Below are 27,065 nucleotides of genomic sequence, written 5' to 3' on the forward strand. Positions count from 1 at the left end.
CAAGGGCTGGTATTGATACAACAAGATAGGTGTGAGTTTCCCCCTATGTTTGAAGGTGTTTGTGTGATTTCCATGGAACAGATTTTTAAGCGCGTCCTTTGATGCCACAGACCAGAGGGCTCTGGGGGATGTGAGTGTGTGAGGATGGGCCAAAGCTTTTATGTGCAGAAATAGACAACACTAAAAGCTAGCTCTCCAGCCATTCAGGGAGCCTGATAGGCTGCCCCATAGGGCTCTCGTCAAAGGTAGTGCACTATATAGGGAATAGGTTACCATTTGGGACACAGCCTGTGTCTTCCATGATTGGAGGTTGTTAGTTCTGTGTGGTAACTAGGTTACAACCAGGTGAGAGATATGTCTCTACTCGCTCCGTAGATGCAAACAATTACATCGATAGAACTTACAATCTATCTGGAATATTAAAGCTGATCTAACCCCCTGATCTACAAGTTTTTCCTAATCGGGTCATGTGGCCGGGACAAACTCCTGGCCCTGTGAGTATTCACTATCCCCCCACCCAGATTGGGTCTGATGAAGCAGCCTTACAGTGTGATAGTTGGTAGTTGTCATCTTTCTGGGTGGGTTCTCCTCAGGATTTGAGATTCTATTTCGGAATGTTATTTTCTACTTGTTCTCACCCAAGTTCTCATAGTCTCTGACAGGTGTCAGTCTCTGTCAATCACCCGGACAAAGACAGACTCTAATGGAGTCTGAAATTATCATGTTTTGATCGCAGACTAAAGGAGATTGACAGGAATCTTTGCCAAAAATACTTGTTTCTCTTTTAATATTAACTCTGTCTATGTAAAGTGGAGCAGTTGTACAATACAAAGACGATTGCTTTCACTAGAGAATGTATGTCTGAGATTCAGATGGGACATGATGTTGGCTGTGTCAATGCAATGACCGAAAGACATGAAAAGGAACTTGAGTTTCGGTCAATAGATCTTCAGTCCAGGCCTTCATCAGACCTTCATGACCCAAAGAGCACCAATGTTCATACTGATTGTGTGTGTGTGTGTGCCTGCATGCGTGCATCATTAGTGGTATTTTGACCTGCTGTATTTTACATCTATGCATCCTTCTGCTCCCTAAGAGTTACTGTCCATTGGAGACAAGACCCAGGTCTGTTGGTAATGTGGTTTAACACTCCCTCCTCTGCGTTCCACCTGACGTCTTTAATAAATCACATCTCCAGTCCTGTCTGGTCTGGATTCTGGAACACTGGATCTAATAGAAGCAGCTGCTTGACCTCCAACTGGAACGTTCTGGAACGTTCTCCCAACGTTCTCTCAATGTTCCCTCCCAAAGTTCTCTCTCACATTTGAGAACGTGTGACTGATGCGGTTCGAATCCAGGTCTCCTGCATGCCCACAAGAATGCCTTAGGCTGCTAAACCAAAGCCTAGACCATGCTCTCCAAAAAACACATGCTACAGAGGAGATTATGTTGAACTGCATGATGGGAAACACTGAGGCTAACATACACTATGAGGAAGAACATGTTGTTCTTCTGGTGTCCTACATGTAGCTGTTGTGTACAGTGTACTGTAGTCTGTAGCCTGTAGCCTGTGCTGTGGCCTATACTCTAGCCTGTACTGTAACCTGTAGCCTGTAGTGTGGTCTGTACTGTAGCCTGTACTGTAGCCTATGCTGTAGCCTGTACTGTAGCCTGTACTGTAGCCAGTGGTACTTAAGTAAAAATACTTTAAAGTACTACTCAAGTAGTTTTTTGGGGTATCTGTACTATACTTTACTATTTATATTTTGTAGAACTTTTACTTTTACTTCACTACATTCCTAAAGAAAATAATGTAATTTTTACTCCATACATTTTCCCTGACACACAAAATTACTCGTTACATTTTGAATGCTTAACAGGACAGGAAGATGGTCAAATTCATGCACTTATCAAGAGAACATCCCTGGTCATCCCTACTGCCTCTGATCTGGCGGACCCCCTAAACACACATGCTTTGTTTGTAAATTATGTCTGAGTGTTGGAGTGTGCCCCTGGCTATCCGTTTTATTTTAAAAAATACAAGAAAATGGTGCCGTCTGGTTTGCTTAATATAAGGAATTTGAAATGATTTAGACTTTTACTTTTACTTTTCATACTTAAGTATATTTGAGCAATTACATTTACTTTTAATACTTAAGTATATTTAAAACCAAATACTTTTAGACTTTTACTTTCATTTTTACTTGAGTCATTTTCTATGAAGGTATCTTTACTTTTACTCAAGTATGACAATTGGGTACTTTTTCCACCACTGACTGTAGCCCGTACTGTAGCCTATACTGCAGCCTGTACTGTAGCCTATGCTGTAGCCTGTACTGTAGCCTATGCTTTAGCCTGTACTGTAGCCTGTACTGTAGCCTATGCTGTAGCCTGTATTGTAGCCTATACTGTAGCCTATGCTGTAGCCTGTACTGTAGCCTGTACTGTAGCCTATGCTGTAGCCTGTACTGTAGCCGGTACTGTAGCCTGTAGCCTGTACTGTAGTCTGTACTCTAGCCTATACTGTAGCCTGTACTGTAGCCTGTTCTGCTTTTTTAGCTGCGTCATGAGATGACACCATCCAGAAAGTATCTTTGTCCCCTGTGTGCTAGGTTTGCCAATGCTCCATCCCTGAGTTTATTATTATTATTTTTCCCTCTTTATTTAATGGAATCATGTTCATTCTCGGGGTCACTATCCCAATTCCACTTATCTGACAGAACAGCTTCATTAGTGTTTGTTTGTTTGTGTGAGCATGCTTGTGCCGTGTGACTGACTGTAGCAAATTTTAGATGGATGCTGCCTCCATTTCCTAATTACGCTCCATCCCAAAGCAGCCAAAACGAGAGAATCAACAGATTGGTGTGAAGGTAGTTATCATATTCCACCATGTTGTGTGGGGAAAGACAGGGAGGAGGAGGAGGGGGTAGAGGGGAGGAAGGGATGGTTAGCAAGAGCTCTAATGAAGATGGGACAAAACAGCGGTAGTGTGAAGGTGGCAGGGACTAGTGGTAGAACAACAGCACATCAGCTCTTGTGTTGTACCGAATAAATGATACATTAATTGGAGAGCATGCTGTGTGTTTACTGGCCATATGGGACCAGTGTTGATGACCGAATAGGCCTGACTGTAACTCCTAGAGCTCTGTGATGAATGGTGTGGCAGCTCTGTCGATATGAACAGTGAATGCTGGAGGACTCTGGTGAATAGTACTGTAGATTGGTTCTATAGAGTGGTTTTCTTGTGATGAAAGGCTGTGAAGGGGGTGCCTAACTAGAGACTCTCTCTAGCTTGGACTGTTACTCATTTGTCCATGGCACACCATCACTAGGAGTTATATATTTAAGCAATAAGGCACGAGGGGGTGTGGTATATGGCCAATATACTACGGCTAAGGACTGTTCTTAAGCACGACACAACGCAGAGTGCCTGGATACAGCCCTTAGACGTGGTATATTGGCCATATACCACAAACCCCCGAGGTGCTTTATTGCTATTATAAACTGGTTACCAACGTAATTAGAGCAGTGAAAATAACTGTTTTGTCATACCCGTGGTATTCGGTCTGATATACCACGGCTGTCAGCCAATCAGTATTCAGGGCTCAATATATGTATATCATACATATTCCACCCAGTTTATAATGACTAGAAAACCTTGACTCTTTTGAGCGTTATCAAATAACTCTCATTAGAAAGACATGTCTGCGTGTATGCATACATTCATGGATGTGTACATGCATATTCACATAAGATAAAGCCAAGTATACAGTGCATTCGGAAAGTATTCAGACCCCTTCACTTTTTCCACATTTTGTTACGTTACAGCCTTATTCTAAAATTGATTAAATAAAACAATTTCCTCATCAATCTACACACAATACCCCATAATGACAAAGCGAAAACTGGCTTTTAGAAATGTTTGCAAATGTATTAAAAATAAAAAACAGAAATACCTTATTTATAGAAGTATTCAGACCCTTTGTTATGAGACTCGAAATTGAGCTCATCCTGTTTCCATTGATCATCCTTGAGATGTTTCTATAACTTGATTGGAGTCCACCTGTGGTAAATTCAATTGATTGGACATGATTTGGAAAGGCACACACCTGTCTATATAAGGTCCCACAGATGGCAGTGCATGTCAGAGCAAAAACAAAGCCATGAGGTCGAAGGAATTGTCCATAGAGCTCCGAAACAGGATTGTGTCGAGGCACAGATCTGGGGAAGGGTACCAAAAAATGTATGCAGCATTGAAGGTCCCCAAGAACACAGTGGCCTCAATCATTCTTAAATGGAAGAAGTTTGGAACCCCCAAGACTCTTCCTAGAGCTGGCCGCCCGGCCGAACTGAGCAATCGGGGTAGAAGGGCCTTGGTCAGGGACGTGACCAAGAACCCGATGGCCACTCTGACAGAGCTCTAGAGTTCCTCTGTGGAGATGGGACAACCTTCCAGAAGGACAACCATCTCTGCAGCACTCCACCAATCAGGCCTTTATGGTAGAGTGGCCAGACGGAAGCCACTCCTCAGTAAAAGGCACATGACAGCCCGCTTGGAGTTTGCCAAAAGGCACCTAAAGGACTCTCAGACCATGAGAAACAAGATTCTCTGGTCTGATGAAACCAAGATCGAACTCTTTGGCCTGAATACCAAGGGTCACGTCTTGAAGAAACCTGGCACCATCCCTACATTGAAGCATGGTGGTGGCAGCATCATGCTGTGGGGATGTTTTTCTCTGAATGTCCTTGAGTGAACCCGATCTAGCATCTCTGGAGAGACCTGAAAATAGCTGGGCAGCGACTCTCCCAATCCAACCTGACAGAGCTTGAGAGGATCTGCAGAGAAGAATGGGAGAAACTCCCCAAATACCGGTGTTCCAAGCTTGTAGTGCCATACCCAAGAAGACTCGAGGCTGTAATCGCTGCCAATGGTGCGTCAACAAAGTACTGATTAAAGGGTCTGAATACTTATGTAAATGTCATATTTCAATTATTATTATTATTATTATTTTCTCAAAACCTGTTTTTGCTTTGTCATTATGGGGGATTGTGTGTAGATTGATAAGAAAAAAACAATTTAATACATTTTAGAATAAGCCTGTAACGTAACAAAACAGGAAAAAGTCAAGGGGTCTGAATACTTTCCGAATGCACTGTATGGTAAAAGATCTCTGACAGAGACATGGCCATTATTCCACCGTAGCACACGCTCATTATGCAGAGATGATTATAATACCTAATTACCGTAAAGCATGGGTCATCATTAAATTATACAGGGCGGCAGGTAGCTTAGTGGGTAAGAGCGTTGTGCCAGTAACCGAAAGGTCGCTGGTTCTAATCCCCGAGCCGACTAGGTGAAAAATCTGTCGATGTGCCCTTAAGCAAGGCACTTAACCCTAATTGCTCCTGTAAGTCGCTCTGGATAAGAGCGTCTGCTAAATGACTAAAATGTAAAAAATGAAAATGTAAATGTTATAACCTACACTGGATGGACAATCTCATTACATGGGAGAGCTTAAGAATGTTCTCTGCGGTCCCTCATGGATACCCAGGAAGACCTTTTTCAGACTTTTGACCCCACATCATTTCCCTTCGGACAGTAACTGCATTTGGACTATGGCTCATATTGTATGCACTGTCAGTCAATGGACTATGCACCTAAAGACTTACACAAGCACTTAGGCCTTCAAATTTTGCTCTAGTGTTTCCGGAACCGTGATAATCATCAAAATTAGCCTGTACTGTAGCCTGTACTGTAGCCTGTACTGTAGCCTATGCTACAGTACAGGCTCCCCCCCCCCCCCCCCCCGTTCTAGCTCTGGCTTTACTGATAGCTACATTATTGAGGAAAAATCTACTTTCTATGCCTGTGATATGTGGTTGTCCCACCTAGCTATCTTAAGATGAATGCACTAACTGTAAGTCACTCTGGATAAGAGTGTCTGCTAAATGACTAAAATGTAAAAGTAAATGTAAAATGTGTTCTTTTTCTGAAGAAACAACTATAACAATGTAACACTAGCTGTAACACCATGCTATTCAGATAGCCTACATACATTTACATTTCACATTTTTGTCATTTAACAGAGCGACTTACAGTAAATGTGAAGTATGGCAGCAGGTCTATTATAGAGGAGGAAGCAAGAGAGGGAAATTACTGGCATTACTTGGCATTTACTTCAAGCTATTGTATAAGTAAGAGTTTTGAATTCTCAGAAGGGGTAAGATACCAACATTCAGAAGCAGTGATTGAGCATGTTTCAAAGTGGAACCAGGAGATCTATCTGGGGGAGAATAGCTCTCATTCTCAACAACTGTTTGGAGACATTATAATTGCGTTTTTCCGACCGACTGCTTTACGGCTGATAGAACTATCAGAGAGACAGCCAACTAACTCTCGTTGTCAGTGCTTCTGCAGGCGCACACAAACAATAACATCTTCTCTGGCGTGGAAAATGTGTCTGTGTCCCTGAGGCGCTGTCTGGTGAAACTTTTATGTGACAGTTTCATGTCTTTCTGGGTGCTGCTGAGTTATGCTAATATATGCTAATGTCCTGAGCGCCTCCTCAACATGAGTATTGTCAGCAGTACCGGAAGCCATTCAGGAAAATCAAGCAGCGGTGCCTCAGAGATCAGACAATTTGTCTGGGATTTGATGAGTAATTCCAGTGTGACGTGATGGAGCTGGCTGTCTATCAAGGGTTGTTGGTCTTTGTGTCTTTGTCGTGTAGCTCAGTTGGTAGAGCATGGTGCTTGCAATGCCAGGGTTGTGGGTTTGATTCACATGGAGGACCAGTATGAAAAAAAGTATGAAAATGGATGCACTCACTACTGTAAGTTGATCTGGATAAGAGTGTCTGCTAAATGACCATAAATTAATCAAATGAAAAATGACCCTGTGCTCTTATTAATTTATTGTGTCTCTGTCTCTGTCACTCTGACTCTTGGAAATTGTTCCAGTTTTGCCAAAACTTTACCGGCAGATGGTTGGGGTATTGAGTTGTGTTTCAAATCAAATCAAATTTTATTTGCCACATGCGCCGAATACAACAGGTGTAGACATTACCGTGAAATGCTTACTTACAGCCCTTAACCAACAATGCATTTATTTTTTTATAAAAAAGTGAAATAAAACAACAACAAAAAAGTGTTGAGGAAAAAAAGAGCAGAAGTAAAATAAAATAACAGTAGGGAGGCTATATACAGGGGGGTACCGGTGCAGAGTCAATGTGCGGGGGCACCGGCTAGTCGAGCTAATTGAGGTAATATGTACATGTGGGTAGAGTTAAAGTGACTCTGCATAAATAATTAACAGAGTAGCAGCAGCGTAAAAAGATGGGGTGGGGGTGCAAATAGTCCGGTAGCCATGATTAGCTGTTCAGGAGTCTTATGGCTTGGGGGTAGAAGCTGTTGAGAAGCCTTTTGGACCTAGACTTGGCGCTCCGCTACCGCTTGCCGTGCGGTAGCAGAGAGAACAGTCTATGACTAGGGTGGCTGGAGTCTTTGAGAATTTTGAGGGCCTTCCTCTGACACCACCTGGTATAGAGGTCCTGGATGGCAGGAAGCTTGGCCCCAGTGATGTACTGGGCCATGCGCACTACCCTCTGTAGCGCCATACCAGGCGGTGATGCAACCAGTCAGGGTGCTCTCGATGGTGCAGCTGTAGAACTTTTTGAGGATCTGAGGACCCATGCCAAATCTTTTCAGTCTCCTAAGGGGGAATAGGATTTGTCGTGCCCTCTTCACGACTGTCTTGGTGTGTTTGGACCATGATAGTTCGTTGGTGATGTGGACACCAAGGAATTTGAAGCTCTCAACCTGTTCCACTACAGCCCCGTCGATGAGAATGGGGGCGTGCTCAGTCCTCTTTTTTTTCCCTGTAGTCCACAATCATCTCCTTTGTCTTGGTCACGTTGAGGGAGAGGTTGTTATCCTGGCACCACACGGCCAGGTCTCTGACCTCCTCCCTATAGGCTGTCTCATCGTTGTCGGTGATCAGGCCTACCACTGTTGTGTCGTCAGCAAACTTAATGATGGTGTTGGAGTCGTGCCTGGCCATGCAGTCATGGGTGAACAGGGAGTACAGGAGGGGACTGAGCACACACCCCTGAGGGGCCTCCGTGTTGAGGATCAGCGTGGCAGATGTGTTGTTACCTACCCTTACCACCTGGGTTTGCATGTTTTGATATTTGTCACTAAGGCATAGGCTTGCCTTACATCTTCCTAAGCATATTCCATCTTCCTTAGTGTGGTCCGTGGGCGGTTGAACCAGCTTGCCATTAAACCACCCCTGCCGGCCGCCTCCGCAGCCTCACCCACGGCACAGATGACTCAGCCATAAACATTGACTGGCTGATAAACTGGATAAATTGGCCAGGCCCAATTATCAACCATTACAGGCCTGCTGATCTCACTGGCCATGCTCCAGGCCCACTGATACACCTCTGTCCAATGAGGTGATCCCGTGGTGCTAGTCCCAGACCTGAACAGATTTGTCCAGGTGTAACGTAGAACATTGAACGATACAAGAAAAGCATCTAAACATGGAAACAAACAATATTGCCTGGTGGGTGACAACAACGGAGTGCTATATAAAGGGGAAGTAATCAGGGAGTTGAGGAAGTCCAGGTGTGCCTAATGAGGTGTAGGTGTGCGTAATGAAGGTTGCCAGGTGTGCGTAAGGATGGGTTGCCAGGACCGGTGGTATGTAGACCGGCGACGTCGAGCGCCGCCGGAGAGGGGGAGTGGGAGTGGACGTGACAGTACCCCCCCCCCCCCCCCCCCCCCCCCCCGACGCGTGACTCAACTGCAGGACGACGCCGGCCAGGAGGACAGCCCCGAGGACGAGGAGTGGGCCGGTCTGGATGGCGAAGGTGGAAATCTCTGATGATGTTGGGATCTAAAATGTTGTCCACCAGAACCCAACACCTCTCCTCTGGACCATAGTGGACCGCTCCTCCCTCCCAGTCCACCAGGTGCTGGAGCTGACCCCCACGCCGTCTGGAGTTCAGAATGGACCTGACGGCATAGTCGGGACTACCTTCGATGTCCAGGGGAGGCGGAGAGGTGTCATGGGGGACGGCATCAGCCAGAGGACCAGGAACCACCGGCCTAAGGAGGGAAACTTGAAAAGAGGGTGAGATCCGGTAGTCATTGGGAAGCTGTAATCGGTAAGTTACCTCATTGACCCTCCGGAGGACTTTGAATGGCCCCACAAACCGGGGGCTCAGCTTCTGGCAGGGCAGGCGGAGCGGGAGGTTCCTGGTGGAGAGCCAGACGCAATCACCAGGAGGAAAACGGGTGCCTCACTGCGGTGGCGGTCCGCCTGCTCCTTCTGGAGCCTCACGTGGGCAGCTTCCCAAACCTCCCCTGAGTGCCGGAACCACTCATCCACCACAGGGGCTTCGGTCTGGCTCGGGTCCAAGGAGCCAGGGCCGGCTTGTACCCCAGGACGCACTGGAAGAGAGACAACCCGGTGGAGGAGTGACGAAGTGAGTTCTGGGCATACTCCACCCAGGGAAGAAACCGGGCCAACACCCTCTGCCGGTCCTGACAGTGACTCCTCAGGAACCTCCCCAGCTCCTGGTTGGTCCTCTCCACCTGCCAATTGGACTGAGGCCGGTACTCGGATGTGAGACTGACCGTGACCCCCAGCGTCTCCATGAAGGCTCTCCACACACGCGATGTGAATTGTAGATGCAGTGAGTCAGGAAGCAAGTGCAGTTAGTGAGTTTAATGATGAAGAACATTGACCGATACAAAACAAGAAAAGCGTCTAAACATGGAAACATAAACAATATTGCCTGGTGGGTGATAACAACGCTATATAAAGGGGAAGTAATCAGGGAGGTGATGAAGTCCAGGTGTGCCTAATGAGGCGCAGGTGTGCGTAATGAAGGTTGCCAGGTGTGCGTAAGGATGGGTTGCCAGGTCCAGTGGTTAGTAGACCGGCGACATCGAGCGCCGGAGAGGGGGAGCGGAAGTGGACGTGACACCAGGTGTAGCACAAGGACTAACTGAGAGTTCCTCCAGGATTATCAAGTTTTACCAATCCTGACTCCATATATTGACCATTAAAACTTTATTACCGTTATACCCTACACAATTTCACTTTCATTTATCTCTATGCCATCTATAATTCAGTATGCTTTACTGAATGAATAAATCCTCAGCCTGCGGTGAGAGTTGATATTGAGCCTGTTCATTTTGTTTGCCGTGGTAGTTCAGCTCGGAGACAGCTCTGTCTCATCTACTCCTAAGCAATTCCATTAAAAATGGTGTGTGTGTGTGAGGGGCTGGAGAATGGCCAGCAGCTCATCCCACTTCCTCCACCACCTCAAATTGATGATGCCAGTTGCTTAATGGAATACTATCTTTCAATATTATTGATCCTTATTCGCTTGAGGACAATTAGCAAGTTGATCATTTCAATTTGTGAAGCATTACATTTTTGCTCTAAATTATCTTTAGATATTTTTGTTCGTGGCCCATCTGGGAATATAATTACTGTGCTTGTTGTGTATGTTGGTTCTTATTGTTCTGTGCCTCTGTGAGCTAATGGACATGCTAATTCACACTGTTAGCCCTGTCCCTGTGCTTATAGGCAGTAGTTGCCTATCAAGAGAAGTAGGTGAGCCAATTGCACCAACGGCTTTATCATTCATACACCCAAAGAAACTGATTCTACTATGGTGGGTGTTTGCTATATGATGTCAGTTACGTAGGTGACAGAGTTTGTGACAGGTTTCACATGCTATGTTGGTACTGTGTTGTGTGTGTGTGTAGTGCCTTTAGCGATGTTAGTCTGGGGCGGCAGGTAGCCTGGTGGGTAGGAGCGTTGTGCCAGTAACCGAAAGGTTGCTGGATTGAATCCCAGAGTTGACAAGGTAAAAATCAGTCGTTCTGCCCTGGGTGCCGATAACGTGAATGTCGTTTAAGGCAGCCCCCCGCACCTCTCTGATTCTGAGGGGTTGGGTTAAATGCGGAACACACATTTCAGTTGAATGCATTCAGTTGTACAACTGACTAGGTAGCTCCCTTTTCCCTATATACTGTATCTAGAGGGAGTGTGGTGCTAGCTGACAGAGAGACAGTTTTCCTAGTGTGTGGCTGGGTCTGTGGTCCGTGCTACTGCTGTGTGATCAGGTCAGCAGTCTCTCTGAGGGGTTGTGGAGTGGGCTGTTGAGCCGCTGTGCTCCTCCAGTGTAGTGCTGTAAGTGTGTCTGATAGAGCCTCATGAGAAAACACTTGAGAGAGTTTAGTGCTAATAAGATGTGAGTCAGTCCTAGGGAGAGCAGGGCTGTTCATGACGCTCTCACGCACAATCTCACACACACACAAACTTGGGGATTCTACATGAGTATCACCAGCATGCTGTTCATACACACTCTCAGACTTTTGTTCTGTTTCCTTTGCTAATGGGAACTGAGTCACACACACGTTTGAACAGTGTGGCTGCCTGGGGTGGTATATATATGGTGGTTCTGGGATTCTGTGGTGGGAAGCAAGATTATTGACCCCTGTAAGAACTGTTCCTCACACTAAACAAAGGCAAAACTTTGACAAAACTTTTTGCAATGGAAAACAGTTCAGGTAGTCTCTTCTTGTTTCAGTCCGTTTTCCGTTAGGTGCCTAATGAATATAACCAACGTGTCCTGGACTGGAGTCAACATGGCCTACTTAGCTTTATCTTCTATCACCTTCAAACGCTTTTGTCAGAGGTTTTTCTTCTCTCTCCAAATATGGTGAATTATTAATGGGAGAAAGCAGCATGAAAGAGACCGTCAGGGTCCATTAAAGTCATGTGTGCTTGAGAGTGAGGAACCTTCAGCCTCTGGTTGCGCATATGAGTTCAAACCCTAGGTTCGTTCGTAGAACATTTCTGATTACTTATGGACATAACCGGGAAGCCTGTGGTCGTGATTGAGTATTTGTTTGTAACTGTGCATTAATTTATATTTTGTTGTGGCCTTTACATACAAGAACAATACAGCTAAATTAGTATGTGATGAGTGGACATATTGGCAACAGGCTTTAGCAAGTAGAGAGATAGTGAAAAGGAAAGAAGACAAGAAAGAGGGAAAAGAACATGAAGGAAGAGAGAAGAGACATGATAGGAGGGATGAAAATGAGATTTGAGAGTTTAGGCTGGTAGTTCAGCACCTCGTGCACTATCCATGTTTAGACTGAACCCCCTTACCTTAGACGCACTGCAAATATACAACTGCTGTAGAACATTGCACTTTCTGCTACTCTTGGTTTTGCAGCCTAAGCAGGAAAAGTTGTAATAAACATCCAGGTGTTAATAATGGACAATGGGAGAATCCTCTGAGCCAATGGTGACTCGGTACCGGTACCCCCTGTATATGACTCGGTACCGGTACCCCCTGTATATAGCCTCGTTATTGTTATTTTATTGTGTTACTTTTTATTTATTTTTAATGTTTTACTTTAGTTTATTTTGTAAATATTTTCTTGAACTGCATTGTTGTTTAAGGCCTTGTAAGTAAGCAATTCACGGTACGGTCTACACCTGTTGTATTCGGCGCATGTGACAAATACATTTTGATTTGATGGCCGTTACAGAATAGTCAGGATACAGCCTATGTCTCGAATGACACCCTATTCCCTATGTATTGTACTACTTTTGACCAGAGTCCTGTGAAGTAGTGGTTATAAAAGGTGTGATTTGAGATGAAGCCATAGTGGACAGTAAAGGGCTCTGGTCAAAAGCAGTGCACAATGGAGGAAAGGTTGTCATTTGAGATGCAACCATAATATACAGTGGTTTATATACAACGAATATTGAGTCTGAAATTGTCGTTTTGTTTCCCATGTTATCTATAGTCACTTTCCCTCTCCTCTTTGTGTTGTCAGTTTTTCATAGACCCCTGTGCCAGCAGCCCCTGTTTCCATGGCAACTGTAGCCGCAGTGGCGAAAGCGAGGCGTACACCTGCGATTGCAGCGAGGGGTACGAGGGGGAGAAGTGTGAGCAGGCCACCTTGGACCTGCTGCCTATCTCCAACTGGGACCCTGCCACACCCTCTGCCCCCGAACAGGCCACACCCGCCACACCCACAACCGCCACTCAGCCCTCCCAGCCAACCATGGTGTCCACCACCACGCAGGCACCTCCCACGCTGCAGCCATGGCAGCCTAAGGCTGGACAGAGACTGTTGGTGGTGCAGTGGGAGAAAGAACAGGTCATAGATTAATGCTACCTGTACTCTATTAGTCACAACAGACCAGCTAGCTAGGTTCAGAGTTCACAGAACGTCTTTATTTGTCTTATAAAATAATGACATTTTTCCTGTTGCTGCCTCATGTGTGTATTTTTGTGTATTTCCATGTATGTGTGTGTTTGTGTGTTTGTGTGTGTGTGTGTGTGTGTACATGTGTGTGTTTCTGTGAGTGCCTGTATGTATGTGTGTCTCTGTGTGTCCATGCATGCATGCGTATGTGTGTGTGTGTTCCTGTTGCAGGTGACGGAGGGACTGCACTGTGTGAGTCCTGAGCTGTGTGAGCTGACCTCTGGAACTCTGACTCTCTCTCTAGAGGTGCCTGAGGAGACTGCCATCAAGTAAGAGCCCCGTATTGCATGTACTGGTACCTTCCTGTGTGTGTGTGTGTGTGTGTGTGTGTGTATGTATGTGTGTCAGTGTGTGTGTGTGTGTGTGTGTGTTTGCATAGTGCTCTCCCTCTCTCCCCTGTGTGCTCCAAATCCTCATTTCCCTCTCTTCCTCCCTCCCATGTTTATCCTAACCTCTCCCTCTCTCCCAAGTGAACTATAGTTCTGCATAAAACTACACTGGAGACTACACTACATCTGTCTTCCCTTGGGATCATTGTCTTACGATTATCGTGCTGTGTCATTTACATGGAACTTGCAGTCTTTCGTTATTCAGTCAGCAACCCCGATGGTAGTAAATAACCTCCATTGTGTTGCCCAAGTATAGTGCCTGACTGCAATGTGTTCTGATTTAAGCGAGCATCATAAATGTCCTTTATTGGTCATGCAAAGTGGTAGATGTCCATTTATAGTGTCTCTTTATGAATGACGAGAGAGTGGAGACATAAGAGGTCTTTATCAGCATAAGTCTCTGCTCTTGGCTGCAGGCAAATATAGTTTTTGCGTTGTGTTGGTGTGCTGTCTAATTACTGATGCCGCCTGCACGCGTGCAAGCTCACATGCTGTGGTGAGTGATTTTGAAGGAGTCAGGCGCAAGAGGGTAAATCACAGAAGGCGTTGGCCTTCTGGCGATGCACAGCGCGCTGGAGGTGGACGTGAGCAGCATTCCATATCTCCTCCGCACGCCGAAACCAGTCATCCACCACAGGAGCTTCGGTCTGGCTCTGATGCCATGGTGCCAGAACCGGCTGATAACCTAAAACACATTGAAATGGCGATAGGTTAGTGGAGGAGTGGCGGAGAGAGTTCTGGGCATATTCGGCCCATGGCAAGAACACCGACCACTCCCCCGGCCGGTCCTGGCAGTAGGACCGCAGGAACCTACCCACGTCTTGATTCACCCGTTCCACCTGACCATTAGACTCGGGGTGAAACCCAGAGGTCAGGCTGACCGAGAACCCCAGACGTTCCATGAACGCCTTCCAGACCCTGGATGTAAACTGGGGACCCTGGTCAGACACTATGTCCTCTGGCACCCCGTAGTGCCGGAAGACGTGAGTAAACAGGGCCTCCGCAGTCTGCAGGGCCGTGGGGAGACCGGGCAGAGGAAAGAGGCGGCAGGCTTTAGAAAAGCGGTCCACAACGACCAGGATGGTGGTGTTACCCTGAGAGAGGGGAAGATCAGTGAGAAAGTCAATACACAGATGGGACCATGGCCGTTGTGGAACTGGTAAGGGCTGTAACTTACCCACGGGATGTGCCTAGGTGCCTTACTCTGGGTGCACACCGAGCAGGAGGAGACATACACCCTCACGTCCTTAGCCAAGGTAGGCCACTTTCCGGTCAGGCAGCACACTGTACGGCCGATACCTGGGTGACCAGAGGAGGGAGAAGTGTGGGCCCAATAGATCAGACGGTCACAGACAAGAGACGGCACGTACCGCAGCCCAGCTGGGCACTGAGGTGGAGATGGCTCTGTGCGTAACGCCCGCTCTATGTCCGCGTCCACCGCCCACACTACCGGCGCACATAATGCAGGAGGCCGGGAGTTTGGGGGTGTTGTCTATGGGCCTCTCCTCTGTGTCGTACAGCCGTGACAGTGCGTCTGCCTTCACGTTCTTCGTACCCGGCATGTAGGACAGTGTAAACCCTCTCCGGCCATGAAAAGGTGGGGTTGTGTAGTGCTAACCAGGGGAGACTCAATAATAAAAAAGGTGACTTGCTCTCTATGGGTCTTTTGTGTAACCATCGTGGCTGGTGCTGTAACTTCCCTAACGAACCCTGACCCTAATGGTCGACTGTCAAGTGCTTTGATGGGCAGTGGAATGGATAGGGGAACCAATGGAATACCTAGACTATGAGCTAACGACCTGTCTATAAAGTTCCCAGCTGCACCTGAATCGACCAGCGACACTGGGAAACTACTGTGTAATCAGGGAAGGTGATGTGTATGCTGCAGTGCGCAGCAGAGGGCTACCTGGGGTGATGCGAGAGTGCCCTGCCTGCCGCCTCCAGACCCGGAAGAACCCTGGCGACAACGTGCAGCGGAATGTCCTCTCCTGCCACAAGAGTGACACTGGAGCTGTCGTCCTCTGTTCTCCCAGATTGCTGCACCACCCAGCGCCATTGGAACTGAATCCGGGTTGAGGGGGGGTGAAACGGGCAGGCCCCTTCCAGGACGTCCTCTTAAAACTAGCAGGTTGTCTAACCGGATGGCCATGTCCACCAGCTGGTCGAAAGTCAACATGGTATCCCGGCAGGCTAGCTCCCTTCGTACGTCCTCTCGCAGGCTGCACCGGAAGCTGTCGATGAGGGTCCGCTCGTTCCACCCGGAACCAGCCACTAGTGTACGAAACTCCAGGGCAAAGTCCTGAACGGTCCTCGTCCCCTGCCTCAGGTGGACCAGCCGCTTGCCTGCCTCTCTACCTTCGAGCGAACTCCCCGTAGTTGTCCAACGCGGCTCCTCCTTCACTCCATACCGCGTTGGCCCACTCCAGGGCTTTCCCCGAAAGGCAGGAGACAAGGGCGGACACCTTCTCCCGCTCCAATGGAGCCGGGCTGATGTTGGAGAAGTAGTGGTCCAGTTGTAGGAGGTATCCCTGGCAGCGGGCAGCTGTCCCGTCATAATTCCTCTGTCGGGATAGATGAATCCCTCTGGGTGCTGGGGTGTGGGTGGCTGGATCCGGTCGCTCAGCTGGTCCCAAAGGATCAGGTCCTCTCCTCTCCAGGCATTGGACGACCTGGAGAACCCGATCCATTGCTTCTCCCAAGCTGGCTAGCATTGTAGAATGCTCCCGGACCCGCGCCACGACTCCAGGCATGTGCTCCTCTCCTGCAGACTCCATGTCTTGGTGTGTGATTCTGTGGTGAGTGATTTTGAAGGAGTCAGGCGCAGGGGGGTAAATCACAGAATAACAGGTTTATTCCGAAAACACAGCGGTACGCAGCAATGGGTCAAACACTCCAGTGCGTAAATCAGGCGCACTGGGAAACATCAAGGCACACGGGTGAAATATCCCGACGAACCAAAATGCAAGAGCTCCACCGAGCTAAACTAACCTCCACAATAAACAATCACACACAAAGACAAGGGGGCAGAGGGAACACTTATATAGGTACTGATGAGGGGATATGAACCAGGTCAAACAACAAGACAAAACAAATGGAATGATAAGATGAGGAGCGGCAGTGGCTAGAAGGCCGGTGACGAAGAACGCCGAAGCCTGCCCGAACAAGGAGAGGAGGCAGCTTCGGAGGAAGTCGTGACACATGCACACGCAGACACACACACACACACACAAAGTGAAAGTGACATCACTTTAGGAATACTAATGAAAAATAGGCTGAATGGAAAATGGGTAGAGTGAGAGAGAGAGGTTGTTTGTTTACTTACTTCAAATCAAATTGTATTCGTCACATACACAGTTTACAGCTTGTATAAAAGGTGCAGTGAAATGCTTGCGTACTAGCTCCCTCAACATTGCTGTACAATAATCACTATCAATAATTTAAAAAAGTATAATTTAAAAAAAATGGGAAAAGAAACTCAAAAGAGGTGATGATATTAATTAACAGTAATTTCGATCCAAATGTGCAAATTGCCCAAACAGATCCGCAAGGTAGATGGATGATTTTAAATATGTTATTGGACCATAAACAGATATGGCTCATTAACCTTTACGGACCAAATAATGATGATCCACAATTCTTTGACAATATACAAAATAAATTATCAACCCTGCAAGCAATACAAGACTATTATTATGGTGGGAGATTATAATACTGTTTTAAATAGCTCAATGGACCGTAAAGGAAATCGCACTACAAACTATCACCCTCATGCTCTTAAGGAAATCATGAATGTCATGGATACATTAGAACTAGTAGATATATGGAGGCTTACATGGCGGAGACTCAATCAAGCTAGTCGTCTTGACTTTTTTCTTATGTCATTCTCATCGGCACCAAAAGTTTAGAAAGTGTTGATAGGGGACAGAATGCGGTCGGACCATCATATAATTGGCATATACATTACTCTTACTGAACTTCCACGTGGGCGAGGATATTGGAAATTTAATCAAAGCCTATTGGATGATAACTTGTTTTTAACTAGGACAGAGGAATTTATAACTGATTTTTTCCAACATAACATAGGTACAGCAAATCCCCTTATTGTATGGGACACTTTTAAATGTGCCTTTAAAGGCCATGCAATTCAGTACTCATCTCGAAAACAAAAGCAATTTATTGTCGGACATTATTCATTTTAATCAGACAGGTTTTTTATATGGACGATACATTGGAGATAATACAAGGCAAGTACTGGAAACATTTTACATTTACATTTACGTCATTTAGCAGACGCTCTTATCCAGAGCGACTTACAAATTGGTGCATTCACCATATAGCCAGTGGGATAACCACTTCACAATATGTATTTTTTTTAAAACTTTTTTTTGGGGGGTGGGGTAAGGGGGGGTAGAAGGATTACTTTATCCTATCCCAGGTATTCCTTAAAGAGGTGGGGTTTCAAGTGTCTCCGGAAGGTGGTGAGTGACTCCGCTGTCCTGGCGTCGTGAGGGAGCTTGTTCCACCATTGGCGTGCCAGAGCAGCGAACAGTTTTGACTGGGCTGAGCGGGAACTGTGCTTCCGCAGAGGTAGGGGTGCCAGCAGGCCAGAGGTGGATGAACGCAATGCCCTCGTTTGGGTGTAGGGACTGATCAGAGCCTGAAGGTACGGAGGTGCCGTTCCCCTCACAGCTCCGTAGGCAAGCACCATGGTCTTGTAGCAGATGCGAGCTTCAACTGGAAGCCAGTGGAGTGTGCGGAGGAGCGGGGTGACGTGTGAGAACTTGGGAAGGTTGAACACCAGACGGGCTGCGGCATTCTGGATGAGTTGTAGGGGTTTAATGGCACAGGCAGGGAGCCCAGCCAACAGCGAGTTGCAGTAATCCAGACGGGAGATGACAAGTGCCTGGATTAGGACCTGTGCCGCTTCCTGTGTAAGGCAGGGTTGTACTCTCCGAATGGTGTAGAGCATGAACCTACAGGATCGGGTCACCGCCTTGATGTTAGCGGAGAACGACAGGGTGTTGTCCAGGCTCACGCCAAGGCTCTTCGCACTCTGGGAGGAGGACACAACGGAGTTGTCAACCGTGATGGCGAGATCATGGAACGGGCAGTCCTTCCCCAGGAGGAAGAGCAGCTCCGTCTTGCCGAGGTTCAGCTTGAGGTGGTGATCCGTCATCCACACTGATATGTCTGCCAGACATAAAGAGATGCGATTCGCCACCTGGTTATCAGAAGGGGGAAAGGAGAAGATTAGTTGTGTGTCGTCTGCGTAGCAATGATAGGAGAGGCCATGTCAGGATATGACAGAGCCAAGTGACTTGGTGTATAGCGAGAATAGGAGAGGGCCTAGAACTGAGCCCTGGGGGACACCAGTGGTGAGAGCACGTGGTGCGGAGACAGATTCTCGCCACGCCACTTGGTAGGAGCGACCGGTCAGGTAGGACACAATCCAAAAGTGAGCCGTGCCGGAGATGCCCAGCTCGGAGAGGGTGGAGAGGAGGATCTGATGGTTCACAGTATCAAAGGCAGCAGACAGGTCTAGAAGGACAAGAGCAGAGGAGAGAGAGTTAGCTTTAGCAGTGCGGAGAGCCTCCGTGACACAGAGAAGAGCAGTCTCAGTTGAATGACCAGTCTTGAAACCTGACTGGTTAGGATCAAGAAGGTCATTCTGAGAGAGATAGCAGGAGAGTTGGCAAGAGACGGCACGCTCAAGAGTTTTGGAGAGAAAAGAAAGAAGGGATACTGGTCTGTAGTTGTTGACATCAGAGGGATCGAGTGTTGGTTTTTTGAGAAGGGGTGCAACTCTCGCTCTCTTGAAGACGGAAGGGACATAGCCAGCGGTCAAGGATGAGTTGATGAGCGAGGTGAGGTAAGGGAGAAGGTCACCGGAGATGGTCTGGAGAAGAGAGGAGGGGATAGGGTCAAGCGGGCAGGTTGTTGGGCGGCCGGCCGTCACAAGTCGCAAGATTTTATCTGGAGAGAGAGGGGAGAAAGAAGTCAAAGCATAGGGTAGGGCAGTGTGAGCAGGACCAGCAGTGTCATTTGACATAACAAACGAGGATCGGATGTCGTCAACCTTCTTTTCAAAATGGTTGACGAAGTCATCCACAGAGAGGGAGGAGGGGGGAGGGGGGAGGGGGAGGAGGATTCAGCAGGGAGGAGAAGGTGGCAAAGAGCTTCCTAGGTTTAGAGGCAGATGCTTGGAATTTAGAGTGGTAGAAAGTGGCTTTAGCAGCAGAAACAGATGAAGAAAATGTAGAGAGGAGGGAGTGAAAAGATGCCAGGTCCACAGGTAGTCTAGTTTTCCTCCATTTCCGCTCGGCTGCCTGGAGCCCTGTTCTGTGAGCTCGCAATGAGTCATCAAGCCACGGAGCAGGAGGGGGACCGAGCCGGCCGGGAGGATAGGGGACATAGAGAGTCAAAGGATGCAGAAAGGGACGAGAGGAGGGTTGAGGAGGCAGAATCAGGAGATTGGAGGGAGAAGGATTGAGCAGAGGGAAGAGATGATAGGATGGAAGAGGAGAGAGTAGCGGGAGAGAGAGCGAAGGTTGTGACGGCGCATTACCATCTGAGTAGGGGCAGAGTGAGTAGTGATGGAGGAGAGCGAGAGAGAAAAGGATACAAAGTAGTGGTCGGAGACATGGAGAGGAGTTGCAGTGAGATTAGTAGAAGAACAGCATCTAGTAAAGATGAGGTCAAGCGTATTGCCTGCCTTGTGAGTAGGGGGGGACGGTGAGAGGGTGAGGTCAAAAGAGGAGAGGAGTGGAAAGAAGGAGGCAGAGAGAAATGAGTCAAAGGTAGACGTAGGGAGGTTGAAGTCACCCAGAACTGTGAGGGGTGAGCCATCCTCAGGAAAGGAACGTATCAAGTCGTCAAGCTCATTGATGAACTCTCCAAGGGAACCTGGAGGGCGATAAATGACACGGATGTTAAGCTTGAATGGGCTAGTGACTGTGACAGCATGGAATTCAAATGAGGAGATAGACAGATGGGTCAGGGGACAAAGAGAGAATGTCCACTTGGGAGAGATGAGGATTCCTGTGCCACCACCCCGCTGACCAGATGCTCTCGGGGTATGCGAGAACACATGGTCAGACGAGGAGAGAGCAGTAGGAGTAGCAGTGTTTTCAGTGGTAATCCATGTTTCCGTCAGCGCCAAGAAGTCGAGGGACTGGAGGGTAGCATAGGCTGAGATGAACTCTGCCTTGTTGGCAGCAGAACGGCAGTTCCAGAGGCTGCCTGAGACCTGGAACTCCACGTGGGGGGTGCGTGCAGGGACCACCAGGTTAGAGAGGCAGTAGCCACGCGGTGTGAGGTGTTTGTATAGCCTGTGCGGAGAGGAGAGAACAGGGATAGACAGAGGCATAGTTGACAGGCTACAGAAAATGGCTACAATAATGCAAAGGAGATCGGAATGAAATGAACTAAACATCTGGGAAAGGAGAGAGCGGGGCCTCCCTCACTTACGTTTCACTGAAACACCCAAATATAACTCTCCCAACTTCCACCTCAGAAACTATAATTGTTGTATACAACAGCGGTTCAATGTTTTCTAGGAATAGACTCTAACTTAGTTTATTCAGCTAGCTAACTTGGTACAGTATTCTTCCGTGAAAATCGTCCAGGGCACCTAGTCATATGACGCCACAGCCAACTAGCATGCCGGACTCCAACAACACGGTTTAGCACCAATACTCGGCCACAACAAACCACCAGTGTGTCAACACGCCAAGCAGATCATTTGTGTCCGTGTCTAACGTTGTGGGTTAGTCCCGACAGCTTGAGCGAGTCCGTCGTCAACTTATTCAGCCAGTTAGTTAGCTAGAATAGTTAGCATACTAGCTAGCCATTGCTTTCAGACAAAGAAGAAACCCCTCCTCCCACAGCACGAACACACAAAGAGAGCCAAGCTAACATTAACTAGTCACCCATGTCCCGAATTCCCTTGAACGACTCTGGCTACCAGTATGTAAAAACAAAACACAAATGTAGGTTATAACTTACCCCTAGCAGCTACTGTTAGCGAGCCAAGTGCAAAGCTAGCCACTGAATTGACTCAGCCAGTTCGCGTCTGTTCGCTAGGTCGTTCCAGCTATTGTTTAGTAGCTATCCAGGTAGCAACAAGCTAGCTAAATTTCAAGCACAGTAGCCACTTACTACCTAACGTTAACGCTTCAGACAATGAGGTTAGAAAAACTGCTGAATGGTAGGCATTATTGTATGTAATTATTGTAGGCAGCTAGCTGGCGTAATTACAGGTACTCTCAGGCGTGAAACAACTATCTACAGTTGCTAATAGTTACCAGTAGCTACCCACTAGCTAGTCCAGGTAGTGGGTTAGCTAGCTTCGTGCTTCACCGGGCTCAGCCGAATACAATACTAACCTACAATAATTACATACAACAACCCACGATAACTACCTACAATACCTAACTACAATCTAAATACATAGTTTAAGCTTTACTCGACAAAGCCCAAACTATGTATTTAAGCCATATAAGCCAAGCTTACCTCCCACCAGAGAGAGACACAACCTCACCCGACGACGACTCAGTAAAAACAATAGAACAATAGAACACTATGACAAATCTGGGAAACCAGGCCTGCTATTCATAGTAGACTTTGAAAAGGCATTTGATAAAGTACGCCTGGAATTTATATATAAATGCATGGAGCATTTCCATTTTGGAGAATCTCTTATAAAATGGGTTAAAATCATGTAGGTGTAAAATAGTAAATAATGGCTATTTCTCAGAAAGTTTTAAACTGTCAAGAGGAGTAAAACAAGGTTGTCCACTATCGGCATATCTATTTATAATGGCCATCGAAACGTTAGCTATTGAAATCAGATCCAACAATAATATCAAGGGATTAGAAATCCAGGGCTTAAAAACAAAGGTGTCATTGTACACTGATGATTCATGTTTTCTTTTAAATCCACAACTTTAATCCCTCCACAGCCTCATAGAGGATCTAGATACATTTTCTAACCTCTCTGGATTACAACCAAATTATGATAAATGTAAAATATTACGTGTTGGATCACTAAAAAATACAATTTTTACATTACCATGGAGTTTACCAATAAAATGGTCTGATGGTGATGTGGATATACTCGGAATACATATCCCAAATGAAATAAATGATCTCACTCCAACAAGTTTTAATAGAAAGTCAGCAAAAATAGATAAGATCTTGCTACCATGGAAAGGTAAATACCTGTCTATTTGTGGAAAAATCACCCTGATTTACTCTTTAGTATTATCCCAGTATACTTATTTGCTTATGGTCTTGCCTACGCCTAGCAAACAGTTTTTTAAATTATATGAGAAAAAAATATTCCATTTTATTTGGAACGGCAAGCCAGACAAAATTAAACGGGCCTATTTATATAATGAATATGAATTAGGAGGAAATAAATTATTAAATATTAAAGCATTAGACATATCACTAAAAGCTTCAGTCATACAAAAGTTATACTTAAATCCAAACTGGTTCTCTAGCAAATTAGTAAGATTGTCTCACCCCATGTTCAATAATGGCCTTTTTCCCTTTATTCAGATTACAACCTCTAACTTTCAGTTATTTGAAATGAAAATCATCTCCCAAATATCACTATTTCATAAACAAGCCATAGAAAGTTGGTTGCAATTTCAATTTAATCCTCCAGAAACGACAGAACAAATAATGCAACAAATATTGTGGTTAAACTCAAATATACTAATTGATAAAAAGGCAGTATTCTTTGAAAAAAAAAGAAGAAAAAAAAAGGTATAATCTTCATAAAAGATATCATAGGTAGGACTGGTGGAGTTATGTCGCACATGCAGCTAACAAAAACAAATGGAAATGTCTGCTCTACCCAAAATTACAACCAAATAATTGCAGCATTACCGCAAAAATGGAAGAGGGAAGTGGAAGGGGGAAAAAGTAAGGAACTTGTCTGTCGGCCTTGCATTAAAGAACATAATTGGTTAAAGAAAACTGTGATAAATAAAAAAGTATACCAGTTTCATTTAAGGACCAAAGGATTGACAGCCGTCCCATATAGATTTTTGACGTACCGATTCCATGGCATAGTGGTTATGAACTGATACACAAAACGACGCCGGATTCAAAACTTAGAATTTTTCAATTTAAATTAATATACAAAATTATTGCTACCAATGGAATGTTATTTATATGGGGGATACAATCTTCCCAGCTCTGCAGATGTTGCTGCGAAGAGACAGAATCATTAGATCATTTGTTTTGGTACTGTCCATTTGTAGCTTGTTTTTGGTCACTGGTCCAGGAATGGCTGAAGGATTGCAATATTTACCTGGAGCTAACCCTGCAGATAGCACTACTGGGTGATCTGAAAAGTCATAGTCAATCGATCAATAATATAATAATAAATTTAGCAAAAATGTTTATTTTCAATTTACAATCTGTAGAAACAATGAGAATAGAAGGGTTCAGAACTTTTGTGAAACATCACAGTACAGTTGAAAAATATATGGCAAATAGAAATCCAAAATGGATGGTGTTAAGAGATAGATGGGAGGTGTTGAAGGGAGCTGAAGGATGGGACTAATAACAACTAACAACAACTAATAACAGCAAGATAACTAATGTAGGGCATGCTGTGTCCATACTAAGTATATAGGTTATAGGTTGAGAGTTTTCGTGAAGGAGCACTTTAGTTGAGTTATGGCATATAGAAGCAAACTGGATGGACATCATGAAAATGATGTGAGACGTTGAGGGTAGAGGAAGTTCAGGAGTGTAAACAAACAAAATAGAATTATTGTAAAATTGACTGTGTCCATAAAATGTATATAGTATGTATAAGCTGGAAGTAGAGGCCTAAGCATTGTTGTTCACTAGTTTACTCCAATTAGGGAAGGGGTGGTGGGGTTGGAAAGTAATAAAGGGAAATATATATTTTTAAAGGATATGTATATATATATATATATACAGTGGGGAAAAAAAGTATTTAGTCAGCCACCAATTGTGCAAGTTCTCCCACTTAAAAAGATGAGAGAGGCCTGTCATTTTCATCATAGGTACACGTCAACTATGACAGACAAATTGAGGAAAAAAAACCCAGAAAATCACATTGTAGGATTTTTAATGAATTTATTTGCAAATTATGGTGGAAAATAAGTATTTGGTCACCTACAAACAAGCAAGATTTCTGGCTCTCACAGACCTGTAACTTCTTCTTTAAGAGGCTCCTCTGTCCTCCACTCGTTATCTGTTTTAATGGCACCTGTTTGAACTTGTTATCAGTATAAAAGACACCTGTCCACAACCTCAAACAGTCACACTCCAAACTCCACTATGGCCAAGACCAAAGAGCTGTCAAAGGACACCAGAAACAAAATTGTAGACCTGCACCAGGCTGGGAAGACTGAATTTGCAATAGGTAAGCAGCTTGGTTTGAAGAAATCAACTGTGGGAGCAATTATTAGGAAATGGAAGACATACAACACCACTGATAATCTCCCTCGATCTGGGGCTCCACGCAAGATCTCACCCCGTGGGGTCAAAATGATCACAAGAACGGTGAGCAAAAATCCCAGAACCACACAGGGGGACCTAGTGAATGACCTGCAGAGAGCTGGGACCAAAGTAACAAAGCCTACCATCAGTAACACACTACGCCGCCAGGGACTCAAATCCTGCAGTGCCAGACGTGTCCCCCTGCTTAAGCCAGTACATGTCCAGGCCCGTCTGAAGTTTGCTAGAGTGCATTTGGATGATCCAGAAGAGGATTGGGAGAATGTCATATGGTCAGATGAAACCAAAATAGAAATTTTTGGTAAAAACTCAACTCGTCGTGTTTGGAGGACAAGGAATACTGAGTTGCATCCAAAGAACACCATACCTACTGTGAAGCATGGGGGTGGAAACATCATGCTTTGGGGCTGTTTTTCTGCAAAGGGACCAGGACGACTGATCCGTGTAAAGGAAAGAATGAATGGGGCCATGTATCGTGAGATTTTGAGTGAAAACCTCCTTCCATCAGCAAGGGCATTGAAGATGAAACGTGGCTGGGTCTTTCAGCATGACAATGATCCCAAACACACCGCCCGGGCAACGAAGGAGTGGCTTCGTAAGAAGCATTTCAAGGTCCTGGAGTGGCCTAGCCAGTCTCCAGATCTCAACCCCATAGAAAATCTTTGGAGGGAGTTGAAAGTCCGTGTTGCCCAGCGACAGCCCCAAAACATCACTGCTCTAGAGGAGATCTGCATGGAGGAATGGGCCAAAATACCAGCAACAGTGTGTGAAAACCTTGTGAAGACTTACAGAAAACGTTTGACCTGTGTCATTGCCAACAAAGGGTATATAACAAAGTATTGAGAAACTTTTGTTATTGACCAAATACTTATTTTCCACCATCATTTGCAAATAAATTCATAAAAAATCCTACAATGTGATTTTCTGGAATTTTTTTCCTCATTTTGTCTGTCATAGTTGACGTGTACCTATGATGAAAATTACAGGCCTCTCTCATCTTTTTAAGTGGGAGAACTTGCACAATTGGTGGCTGACTAAATACTTTTTTTCCCCACTGTATGTATGTATATGTATTTATATGTATGTATGTGTATATGTATGTGTATGTATGTATATATATTATTTGCGAGGGGAAAAAACATGGGGGATTGGAAGTGATGCAGACAATTACATTGATGGAAATTACAATCTATCTGCAAAAAGTAGTGGGCCTCCCGAGTGGCGCAGCAGTCTAAGGCACTGCATCGCAGTGCTTGAGGCGTCACTACAGACCCGGGTTTGATTTCAGGCTGTGTCACAACCAGCCGTGACTGGCAGTCCCATAGGGCGGCACACAATTGGCCCAGCGTCGTCCGGGTTAGGGGAGGGTTTGGCCAGAGGGGCTCTACTTGGCTCATCGTGCTCTAGCGACTCCTTGTGGCTGGTCGGGCACCTGCAGGCTGACTTCGGTCGTCAGTTGAACGGTGTTTCCTCCGACACATTGGTGCAGCTGGCTTCCGGGTTAAGCGGGCAGGTGTTAAGAAGCGTGGTTTGGCGGGTCATGTTTCGCAGGACGCATGATTCAACCTTCGCCTCTCCCGAGCCCGTTGGGGAGTTGCAGCGATGAGACAAGATCGAAATTGGGGAGAAAAAGTTTAACACTTGCGCACTACACACACACATACACAGCTTTGAGTACTGTTAAAGCTTCAGGCATTCTAGATTAGTATGACTATAAGAAAAATGTACTGGCTCTATGGATACAAAGAACAAATAGTGCTTCAACTTGTCCAACAATGTTATGAAAACTAACCATCTGTACTGTTCAGATAACTTTACACACATAGGCCTAAACACTGCCCCTCCCACACCCTCTCTCTC

At 45.8% G+C, this 27,065-nt stretch overlaps 1 protein-coding gene across 1 annotated transcript in view; it reads left to right on the top strand.

Annotated features, from left to right (window-relative positions):
- LOC311102145 (delta and Notch-like epidermal growth factor-related receptor) overlaps nt 1-27,065 on the top strand; it is a 75,513-nt gene that overhangs the window by 15,645 nt on the left and 32,803 nt on the right. The window contains exons 2-3 of the mRNA XM_084143378.1: nt 12,877-13,203; nt 13,483-13,580. Of these exons, the coding sequence (XP_083999504.1) occupies nt 12,877-13,203; nt 13,483-13,580 (425 nt within the window). The remainder of the gene's footprint in view (nt 1-12,876; nt 13,204-13,482; nt 13,581-27,065) is intronic.

This window comes from Coregonus lavaretus (genome assembly GCF_964263955.1).
Source record: "Coregonus lavaretus genome assembly, chromosome: 26".
Taxonomy (NCBI): domain Eukaryota; kingdom Metazoa; phylum Chordata; class Actinopteri; order Salmoniformes; family Salmonidae; genus Coregonus; species Coregonus lavaretus.